The sequence below is a fragment of the Stylophora pistillata genome, chromosome 1, assembly GCF_964205215.1.
Source record: "Stylophora pistillata chromosome 1, jaStyPist1.2, whole genome shotgun sequence".
Classification (NCBI taxonomy): Eukaryota; Metazoa; Cnidaria; class Anthozoa; order Scleractinia; family Pocilloporidae; genus Stylophora; species Stylophora pistillata.
Genome location: NC_142519.1, coordinates 32782428 through 32790714, shown reverse-complemented (window position 1 = coordinate 32790714; position 8287 = coordinate 32782428). Strand labels below are relative to the sequence as shown.

The window sequence follows — 8287 nt, the reverse complement described above, 5'->3', positions numbered from 1 at the left end:
ATAACCACAAACAACCTGTTTTATTGAAGAAGATTTTCGAAAGAATGGCAAACTTTCAAGTCGACGCTAAGAGGTTTCCACTCATCAAAGAGAGGGTAATGATTATTTAATTGATTATTCATGTGCATTCATTTGCTTTGCAGTCGCGACAATTTTGTGAAAAAATTATTTCGAAATATTGTTTCTTATCAATGTATGCTATTGATGTTTTGTTTCATGGGGGTATTGAACGGTATCCAGTCGTTTTGTATCCAAATCAACTGGGTACGAAACGACTGGTTACTAACGTACTTCACATGGAAAACGTACCTTATCAATATGGGTACGAAACGACTCAACTCACTAGGTACGAATGGTCCTAGCTGGGTACGAAACGACTCAACTGATTGGGTACGAATGGTCCTAGCTGGGTGCGTATCGACTGGGTACGAAAGGACTGGTGACCTATTGAACCCCTTTGGTGAGACGACGAAATAATCTTTTTACTTGCTACGTTCTTTAACACTGTTTTTTTCTCCATGTCCAATTAACAGTGTGAGATTGCACTGAAGAACTTTGTTGCTGAACCTCCTCATCAACATGCTTTGTACTACACGTCATTCTTGTTAGAAGAACTAGCGTGGCATAAAGACGACCTGTTAGAAGCATTAGAGGGTATTTATCGTCCTTTTGCATTCCTCTTATGCCGAGCAGTTTTAACTTTCTTGAATGTCATCAAAATGAAATAAAATGAAATCATATTAATTGCATTTTAAGAAAAAAGTGAACAGGAACAATGCAACGAATGAATGAAATACAAACAGCTATGCTAAGTGCGGAAAAATGTCAGTGCGTTTGAAAGCTGCTATTATAGTGGTGTTTTGGGGGTTGGGAGGAAAGTGTGGTTGAACGAAAACCTTAGTATCTGTTAATATTTACAGTTACTGATCGCTGGTGTTGATTGTTTGTCAGAGGTAACACAGGAGAAGTTGGAAGCTTTCATCCCTGATTTGTTAGGACGACTTCATATTGAGTGTTTGTTTCATGGAAACTTAACGAAAGAAGTGAGTTTAAAAAGTTGAATGAAAGAAGTCTAGAAGGCACTCGAGGTTGTTGACGTAGTCAATATTCTAAATATGATAATCGTTGCGGGAATAAATGAGTTAAAATCACTTTTTTTGTGTGCTGTATTATCTCGCTGTTTTAGTTTATATTAAAACAACTAGCCACCTCCACTTCGGTGAATAGTTCTTCAACCATTGTGTTTGTTGACTTTGCTTTGTTTCAGGAAGCTTTAGACACTGCAGAGCTCGTAGAGAAGATCATGAAAGAAGACAGCAAGACCAAACCCTTGTTACCTTTACAATTAATTCGGCACAGAGAAATACAGTTACCAGATGGTAAGTGTCAAGCAAAAGGTGCTCAGAAAAATGATGAGACCAAACTAGGAAAACCATAGGTAATTTTGTTATAAACTTATGCGCGTCTGTTTCTGTTCTTTAGGTTGTTCGTATCTATTTGAAGTGCACAATGAAGTTCACAATAATTCAAGTTTGGAAATATATTATCAGGTACACTTGGATGCAAATGAAATGTCTTTTGTACAATTCAGGCCAGGGTTGGGAGACAGGAGACAGGACAGGGATACAAAGCCGTACCCTCCCCCCCTCTTTTCAATCAATCGGTGGTTTTTGTCCTGAACATTTTTGTTGTAACTGAAACATGGTGCAACTTAACTGCAGTTTGTTTTGCTTCCTTTCCAACTTGGTGGTTTCTCCAGCACCCAATATCCTCAGATGGCCCATATATTTGCCTTCTGTTACCTGACAAAGTGGCCTGTGATGAAACAAAGTGTTGCATCCTAGCGACATATCTTAAATGATGATAATTGTATTTTCGTTTTCAGTGTGACCTGCAAGCCACCAAAAGTAATGTACTTCTGGAGTTGTTCTGTCAGGTCATCAGTGAACCCTGTTTTAACACTCTTAGAACTCAAGAGCAGTTAGGTTTGTGTGCTAAGCTTTACATTTACTTACAACACTCCATAGCTTAGTAGTAAGCGCACATGTTTCAGAATATAAAGATCTAGATTGGAAGCCAGGACGTGTCATTGTTGTGATGTTTTTAGTGCAAGACACTTTACTGTCCGCCTCTCATCCCACCCAAGCACTGTCCGTTCCTCACCCCACCCAGGTACTGTCCGCTCCTCACCCCACCCAGGTACTGTCCGCTTCTCACCCCACCCAGGTACTGTCCGCTCCTCACCCCACCCAGGTACTGTCCGCTCTTCACCCACATAGGAGTGTAGAGAGGTACCGGTCTGTTATACGCTTGATTTACGCCGTTTCCTTTGGAGGGGAGCGCGGGCTCATTTCCTCTTTGATTTTCAAGCTTAGACGAATTTCTGTGTGAGGCGGGGGGTGGGGGTGCGTATCTTCGATTGATTCAAGCATTCTGTTTAGAAGGAATAACAACAGTCTGATTCACTTAATTCTTAAACCAGAAACTGGGATAAGCACTAGTAGAATTGAGCTATTGGACTCGCGACACTCAACTATGTTGTAGCCAACAAACTTTTTCCTGTATATCTTTTTCATTTCAGGGTATATCGTCTTTAGTGGAATAAGAAGATGTAATGGTGCTCAGGTTGATATGACTTTAATTGTTATGAATTTCTTTAAAGTTCAAGCTAACACTATTTCGGATGTATTCCTTCCGGGATAACCAGTCTAAAATGAGCAATTTAATGTAACCAAGTAGGGGAAAAACATTGTTGTTCTGTTCTTTTGTTGGTCTGTTCTCGTCGGTGTTATTGTTACTTCCCTTTTTTGCACCAATCAGGTGTGTAGCAATGAAATCGTGTTTTTGCCATGCTGCTTTATCTTCTCTATGAACCCAAAACTCCCAGAACATATCCTATAATATCCATACATTATCCAGCAAAAAGGTAATGAGAATCCTCAAACTTAGCAGGCAGAAGTTGTTATGTTGATCTTCAACACAAAAGTCTCATAACCAATTTACAATGAAATATGTAGCAGCTACAAGAGAAATTTAACAAACAGATCTTTGGGGTAGAAGGGGTTAATTTCCAGGTATGGAACTCTCAGCTATGAAAAGCTTCATTTGCTCACTGTTAGGTACAGGGGTTATACGCCATGAACTAGTCATTCATTAACAATGTTTTTTTCTTCAGGGTCTCCGTGTCTTGATTCAATCTGAAAAAGAACCATCCTTACTGGATTCACGAGTTGAAAACTTCCTTCAAGGCATCGAGGTTTGTTTGCGTTGTTATGTGGTTTTTGGATATTCGTTTACAAAGCCAGTGTAACAAAAATATATCTCACTATTAAACCTTTTTGTTTGAAAAGGAGTACATCAAAACAATGTCGGAAGAGGAATACAAAAACCATATTGAGGCACTTGCAGTAAAAAGAATGGACAAACCTAAGAAACTGTCATCGGAATGTATGAAACACTGGAAAGAAATCCTCTCTAGGCAATACAACTTTGACAGGGGTGAGTCGGAATAACACTTTTCCTCTACTGAGTAACATTATCAAGCTAGTAAACGTTTCATCATTGCTGGGCCGTTGGGGGGAGGGACAAAAAGCTAAGCTAACCACTTTAAGTGAGAGGCGATATGCTACTGCAACCATTACCAAATAACATGTTCGTCACGTATACATCTATATTGCTGTAGGCCGAGCCGAGACACTTGCTACAACGTGTCTGGTGACGAAACAATTTAAATCTACAGGTTCGCTTCTTGTGACATGGTAATTTTTTGAGAATCTTTCCATTGCTACTGTGTTGCTGCGATCGGTTACACGAATTCAAACTGGTTTGAATGTTTTCCACTGATAGCCGCCGAGACAGATTTTCACAAAAAGTCTCAGTTTCACTCAAGGCAAACTGTTGCAGTTGCTTGTTTTGGGAGTAGAACAAACAGAGAGGCTTGTCGCATAGACCAGTGTTCCTGGGATTTTTCGTCTACTGTACATGTGTTCCGACCAAGTTGTGGCTGTGTTTGACTTCACATGTCTTCCTGACCTTTTATGATGCGACAGTTACTTGAAAAACATATAGCCTGCCAGAACGTCCGCGTTATTATCGCTTCGCCACGAGGATTTCTTCGCCCGCGGGAGAGTATAGGGGAAACTCTGTCCGAGTCGTCTCAAATCTTCTCGCGGGCGGAGAAAGGCGCAACCTGCGGCGCCAATAGTGAGCGCCTGTTCACAGGCTAAGAAAGACTTAAATGAATGATCAATGCAAAGATTAGATTTCCAATGACAATGTAGGATAATCTTAACTATCAGGCAACTATAAATGGAATTTTTCAGGTGAAGGTCTTTGTAAGTAAGAACTTTCAAATGTATCTACCGCGGAAACTTACCATCTAATGAAAGCACCTACCGAAATACTCAATACATTCCAGATTTCATTGGAAACCCCGCTGGCTTGTGCCAGCTAAACCGTGACCCAATGCACGTTCATGGGAATTTGATTGTGTTCTTCTCGCTGACTGAAACGATGTTTCTTCTTCAGATAACATTGAGGTGGGATTTCTAATGACTGTCACGAAAGAAGATGTTTTGGAATTCTATCGGGTAGGATTTCTCGTTTTGTTTTGGCATTCCTTACATAAGACTGATAATATTTGATAACCGTTGGGGTTGTAGCCATTCCATTGAAAACGGTGCCTACTCTGAAAATTTAAGTCGTGCAAACTTGGTAAAACGACTATCACATTACTAATTTACAGGTAATTTTTTTCTGCTCTGACTTGCAGGATCTTCTTGCTTTTAAAGCACCTAGACGGCACAAGTTGGCCGTCCATATTTTATCCAAGACAAGTGAGTACTTCTGACTGAAATTCAAACGTCTTTTCCAAGTGACAAATAGATTCCATTTGTCTTGCGCTGGTTCGGGGATGGATCACAAATGGCGTTAAAATGTGACAAGTCACATGATGACATCACAAATGTCTGTCCTCAAACAGATCATGTGAAGGACCAATCAGAATCGTAGTGGAGTTGACGCCGATTGATGCTTTAAGACCATACCGACTGCCATTGCGAGCTTGAAGCGCAGTAAGCTTTAAAGACGAACTTGAAGCGCAGTAAGCTTTAAAGAGTTGACCTTACTTTCTGTGTGAACAAACTGGATTGTACACCATGTGAACCTATGTGTCGCAGTATAACCTCGCTGAGTCCACTGGTGAACAAGAGAGGATTATTGTTTTCACAGCAAGAACTCCAACCAGCAATGAATAAGGTTGACTTGTTTCACTTTTTTTTTCTTTCAGTGACAAAGAATGCGAATGACGAGTCTAAAATCGAAGATAATGAAAATGAGAAAACTGAAGATTCTGATTCTTCTCCCACGGTATTTTATTTCTTATCCAAGTCATCTTTTCTCCCCAATTATATCGCAAACTTTAATCCAATTATAAATGAAATGACTGTCTTTTCTTTCATTCTTTTAGCTGACCGTTATTGATGACATTACTGCATTTAAGAGTGGTCTTCCATTATTTCCACTTGTACCACCATACCACAGTCAGCCCACGAAATCCAAGCTGTAGACCACAGAATCGGCAATGTCACTCCCTTAACTTCCCAACTTGCGCCTTCCACTACTCCAAAGTCGTCTTTCTCCGGAGTTGGAAAACTGTCCCTTTGGCGTTGGGTTGGGGTTAGCTACATACAGTAGATCCTGATGCGGCTAAAAAGACGTTTGGAAACCTCCTAACCCATAGAACCCTAAGAGCGATCAGTATCTAATTATTCCTTTCAGTGATATTGCTGAATCATTCATTAAGATAGTGAGAATAAAGGAAATGATCACTAGCCTAACAAGCTTTGGTTATTAAACGAATTCTTCGGGTCAGTACCAAAGGAAATGTATTGAAAAGAGTATGGAGAGAATGGTTACCGATGTTGGGGTGTAAAGGGGAGAGTGCTTGGTTGTATTTTTCAAAGTTATGGTACCTGGTGGCATTTTGATAATCATGCCGTCTCTTGCGAACCTTTCTTTTTTTCTCGCTACGCAACATGTTTTTGGGGCAGCGGAATCAAGGCCCAGACACACATTGTAGTAATGTACATCGGTTTCTATTTATAGCGCAATAGTCAACATTACGTGTAGCGTCGCAAAGCAGAATGCTCGTGCGTTTCAGAAATACCGCCTGAAGTGATAGCGTGGCCTCAAGGATAGGAGTGAGCTGCTGTTTTGTTTTATAATGTAAAAAAGGTACTGGTACATTTGCGTGCGTTTTTTTTTTCTCCAATCAGTTGTGCTTCGCTTTTTATTCTTTCATCATATTTCATAACGCGATTAAATAAATTCAAATAACCTCATTCAAACAAATAATTTGGCTTCCGTTCCAAACTGTCTACAACATCAGCTCTCACCAGTTTTGCAGATGAGGTCCTATTGCATATGGAGAGTGGAGAACTGTGCGATGCGGTGTTCTTAGATTTGACTGAGGCATTCGATACCGTTGACCATAAGATCTCGTTATCTAAATTGTCGGCTATTGGTGTCTCGCCCAGCACGCTACAGTGGTTCAAGTCCTACCTGAGTCATTGTAAACAGCGGACTGCCTGTAGTGATGCTATGTCTGACCCTCTCCCGATGACCTTTCGGGTACTACAGGAGAGTATTCTAGGACGGCTTCTCTTCTTGGTTGATATTAATGACCTTCCTCTGGCTATAAAGAATTGCAAGGTGACTTTGTATGCTGATGACACGGTCCTGTACTACTTTGTTAAGGAGCCACACCTGTTGGAGGAGGCACTGAATGATGATCTCTTGCAAGTTGCCCCGTGGCTACAAGGAAATAAGCTAACTTTGAATCTTAGTAAGACGAAATCCATGATTATAGGTAGTAATAGGAAACTTGTTGGTATTTCCTCTTTCTCATTATCTATTTTTGACACTGATACAAATTCTGTAACTAGTTTTAAATATTTGGGAGTTGTTGTCCTCAACTTTTACTTGGTCCGACCATGTTGAGTATATTTCATGTAAGGTTAATAAAAACCTTGGTCTTTTACATAGGATTAAGTATTATTTACCTTATAATAATCGGTTACTTTTTTACTACCTAGTTTTTTACTACCTACTACTTTTTTACTACCTACCTTTTTTACTACCTAGTTTTGATTATGCTGATTTAGTCTGGGGTGACAAGGACAATGTCACACTAATTTATTGGTGACACACTAATTTAAAGACGAATTTATTTAATGAAGGAATTACAAATTCTGCAAAACAAAGCAGCTAAGTTGATATTTGATAGATCACTTACAGTCTTGAGATGGCTGAATCTTGAAGAACGTAGGAAATGTCATCGATACATATATGCATACGAGTGTATTTATGGCGAAATTAATAATTCTTTGGACATAGTAAGAAAGAGTGATATGCACTCTTACAATATGCGCAATAACGATACTATAAAGCTCCCCAAAATCAAATACAATTTGGGAAAACATCGTTCGCGGTATCACTGTTTCAAAGACTTTAATGAGTTAGAGAGAACTGTAAGAAACTCAGTAAGTTTGCCAATTTGTAAGAAGTGTCCCTTTTCTGCTTTTTATAATTAAGTATTTTTTTTAAATTAATCTTTGCAGTGTATATGTTGTAATCATTTTTATATTTCAATTTTAGCTCAAATTTTTATATTTAAATTGTATTTTTATATAATACACATCTAGTATTTAGGACCTCTATGTAAACCACTATTGTGATGGAGCTTCCAAATAAAAGATTGTTATTATTATTATTAACGCTAAGATGTCCAGTATCAAGACTAGTGAACGTTTGTTCCACTGATGAATAAAGGCTGACAGTTTCGAAAGAAACTGTTTGGGGCTGCGTCGGTGGGAGTAACAAAAAATTTGGATATATCAACAAAGTTGGAATCGTTACGGTGGCCAATTTACCACTTCAACTTTGTTGATATATCCAAATTTTTTGTTCCACAGAGTTTGGTCAATATTTGTAAGAATCATTTATCGTATTGCGAAGGCGCAAAGAAATTCCAACAATAACTATGAAAGTTGCTGACCTTTCATAACAGAGAAAGGTGGATGCGATTGAGGTGACACCTTTGAAGGGCTCCAGATATGTTAAACATTTTTAGTCGTATGTTCAAGTGGATAATGAAAACAAACTATTTGAGCATGCTCATAGTTAGTAGAGTTCCCTCTACTAACTATGAGCATGCACAAGGTTTCAAAGAATATAAACCTAGCAAAACTAGAAGAACGAAGCGGGAACGAAGCGTTACGAGTGAAGA

At 39.2% G+C, this 8287-nt stretch overlaps 1 protein-coding gene across 1 annotated transcript in view; it reads left to right on the top strand.

The window, feature by feature from the left end:
- LOC111324398 (insulin-degrading enzyme) overlaps positions 1-7775 on the top strand; it is a 23676-nt gene extending 15901 nt beyond the window's left edge. Inside the window, exons 20-32 of the mRNA XM_088752211.1 lie at positions 1-95; positions 534-654; positions 952-1043; positions 1268-1379; positions 1483-1550; positions 1886-1985; positions 2582-2625; positions 3176-3256; positions 3351-3498; positions 4528-4589; positions 4772-4835; positions 5288-5367; positions 5468-7775. The exon at positions 1-95 is cut by the window's left edge and continues 16 nt beyond it. Coding sequence (XP_088608337.1) covers positions 1-95; positions 534-654; positions 952-1043; positions 1268-1379; positions 1483-1550; positions 1886-1985; positions 2582-2625; positions 3176-3256; positions 3351-3498; positions 4528-4589; positions 4772-4835; positions 5288-5367; positions 5468-5566 — 1166 coding nt within the window. The 3' untranslated portion in view covers positions 5567-7775. The remainder of the gene's footprint in view (positions 96-533; positions 655-951; positions 1044-1267; positions 1380-1482; positions 1551-1885; positions 1986-2581; positions 2626-3175; positions 3257-3350; positions 3499-4527; positions 4590-4771; positions 4836-5287; positions 5368-5467) is intronic.
- Positions 7776-8287: the final 512 nt, after the last annotated feature.